Source organism: Oncorhynchus masou, unplaced genomic scaffold (genome assembly GCF_036934945.1).
Source record: "Oncorhynchus masou masou isolate Uvic2021 unplaced genomic scaffold, UVic_Omas_1.1 unplaced_scaffold_779, whole genome shotgun sequence".
NCBI classification, from domain to species: Eukaryota; Metazoa; Chordata; class Actinopteri; order Salmoniformes; family Salmonidae; genus Oncorhynchus; species Oncorhynchus masou.
In genome coordinates this window covers 290369-293265 of record NW_027014259.1, presented here as the reverse complement: position 1 = coordinate 293265, position 2897 = coordinate 290369, and the positions used below count along the sequence as shown (strand labels likewise).

General features: G+C 44.0%; 1 protein-coding gene across 1 annotated transcript; it reads left to right on the top strand.

Annotated features, from left to right (window-relative positions):
• Positions 1-2277: 2277 nt before the first annotated feature.
• Positions 2278-2664, top strand: LOC135537439 (uncharacterized mitochondrial protein ORF4-like). The gene has a single exon (XM_064963604.1). It carries the CDS (start codon positions 2278-2280, stop codon positions 2662-2664), a length of 387 nt encoding a protein of 128 aa, XP_064819676.1.
• The last annotated feature ends 233 nt before the right edge of the window (positions 2665-2897 follow it).

The following is a 2897-nucleotide window of genomic DNA, read 5'->3' as shown; positions in this document are numbered from 1 at the left end:
ACTACCCCATCAGTCAATAATACCCCATCAGTCAATAATACCCCATCAGTCAATAATACCCCATCAGTCAATAATACCCCGTCAGTCAATAATACCCCGTCAGTCAATAATACCCCATCAGTCAATAATACCCCATCAGTCAATAATACCCCATCAGTCAATAATACCCCATCAGTCAATACCCCATCAGTCAATAATACCCCATCAGTCAATAATACCCAATCAGTCAATAATACCCCATCAGTCAATAATACCCCATCAGTCAATACCCCATCAGTCAATAATACCCCATCAGTCAATAATACCCCATCAGTCAATAATACCCCATCAGTCAATACCCCATCAGTGAATACCCCATCAGTCAATAATACCCCATCAGTCAATACCCCATCAGTTAATAATACCCCATCAGTCAATAATACCCCATCAGTCAATAATACCCCATCAGTCAATACCCCATCAGTCAATACCCCATCAGCCAATAATACCCCATCAGTCAATAATACCCCATCAGTCAATAATACCCCATCAGTCAATAATACCCCATCAGTCAATAATACCCCATCAGTCAATACCCCATCAGTCAATAATACCCCATCAGTCAATATTACCCCATCAGTCAATAATACCCCATCAGTCAATAATACCCCATCAGTCAAAAATACCCTGTCAGTCAATAATACCCCATCAGTCAATACCCCATCAGTCAATACCCCATCAGTCAATAATACCCCATCAGTCAATACCCCATCAGTCAATAATAACCCATCAGTTAATAATACCCCATCAGTCAATAATACCCCATCAGTCAATAATACCCCATCAGTCAATAATACCCCATCAGTCAATAATACCCCATTAGTCAATAATACCCCATCAGTCAATAATACCCCATCAGTAAATACCCCATCAGTCAATAATACCCCATCAGTCAATACCCCATCAGTCAATAATACCCCATCAGTCAATAATTCCCCATCAGTCAATACCCCATCAGTCAATAATACCCCATCAGTCAATAATTCCCCATCAGTCAATAATACCCCATCAGTCAATAATACCCCATCAGTCAATAATACCCCGTCAGTCAACAATACCCCATCAGTCAATAATACCCCATCAGTCAATACCCTGTCAGTCAATAATACCCCATCAGTCAAAAAAAAACCATCAGTCAATAATACCCCATCAGTCAATAATTCCCCATCAGACAATAATACCCCGTCAGTCAATAATACCCCATCAGTTAATAATACCCCATCAGTCAAAAGTACCCCATCAGTCAATACCCCATCAGTCAATAATACCCCATCAGTCAATAATACCCCATCAGTCAATAATACCCCATCAGTCAATAATACCCCATCAGTCAATACCCTGTCAGTCAATAATACCCCATCAGTCAATAATACCCCATCAGTCAAAAAAAAACCATCAGTCAATAATACCCCATCAGTCAATAATTCCCCATCAGACAATAATACCCCATCAGTCAATAATACCCCATCAGTCAATAATACCCCATCAGTCAATAACACCCCATCAGTCAAAAGTACCCCATCAGTCAATACCCCATCAGTCAATAATACCCCATCAGTCAATAATACCCCATCAGTCAATAATACCCCGGTCTCTCCTCTCTCTCTGTCCTCCCTCTCCTATCGCTCTGTCTCTCTGTCATCTCTCTCTCTCTGTCCTCTCTCTCTCTGTCGGTCTGTCTCTCCTCTCTCTCTTTGTCGGTCTGTCTCTCTTTCTCTCTCTCCTCTCTCTCCTCTCTCTCTCTCCTCTCTGTCCTTTCTCTCTCTCCTCTCTGTCCTTTCTCTCTCTCCTCTCTGTCGGTCTGTCTCTCCTCTCTCTCTCTGTCTCTCTTCTCTCTCTCTCTCTCTCTGTCGGTCTGTCTCTCTTTCTCTCTCTCCTCTCTCTCCTCTCTCTCTCTCTCCTCTCTGTCCTTTCTCTCTCTCCTCTCTGTCCTTTCTCTCCCTCCTCTCTGTCGTTCTGTCTCTCCTCTCTCTCTTTTCAGTGTGTGTGAACATCCCCATAGTGTTGATTCTTCTCTCACTAATTACCAACCAGCCCAGGAAATAATTGTCTCAAAGTGCCGGCATGTAGAGGTCTAATTAGCATATCTCCATGGGCTGTCAGAATAGTTCAACTTTTGTTTGGTCTTTTCCCCCACATCTGCAACCCTCGCGGGCTGAGGAAACTAATGCTCTCCCTCCTTCCTTCAGTCTCTGTTTCAGGAGATGCCTGGCAGGCTGGCGGTCGTCAGGGCGACAGATGGTGAGCTTCTCCAAGATCTTCCAACAGCAACACTTCGTCTTCTTCCTCTACTTCCTTTTCTTCCTCTACTTCTTTTTCTTCCTCTACTTCCTCTACTTCCTCTTCTTCCTCTACTTCCTCTTCTTCCTCTACTTCCCTTTCTTCTTCTTCTTCCTCTACTTCCTCTTCTTCCTCTACTTCCCTTTCTTCTTCTTCTTCCTCTACTTCCTCTTCTTCCTCTACTTCATTTTATTCCTCTACTTCCTCTTCTTCCTCTACTTCCCTTTCTTCTTCTTCTTCTTCTTCCTCTACTTCCTCTTCTTCCTCTACTTCCTCTACTTCCTTTTCTTCCTCTACTTCCTCTTCTTCCTCTACTTCCTCTTCTTCCTCTTCGTGTCTAAATAATTGGAAGGGACATGAAGGTGCCTCTGTGCCAGCCCTGCAGTCTGCCGTTTGATCGTCAGGCCCCATGGAGGGAGGGAGAGGAAGACTATCCTTAGTTGCTTTCTCTTGAGTGAGACATGAATGAGTGAGACACCAACAGACACACAACTTGAACCCCCAATGACACAGTCGTAGTCAGCTGACTTCCTGCCACGATTCCCCGGGTGTCCCCGGGTGTCCCTGATGTCCCTGGC

What these genes read in the sequence shown, in the direction of transcription:
- LOC135537439 (XM_064963604.1), top strand. Translation starts at nt 2,278, where the DNA reads ATGGTGAGCTTCTCCAAGATCTTCCAACAGCAACACTTCGTCTTCTTC.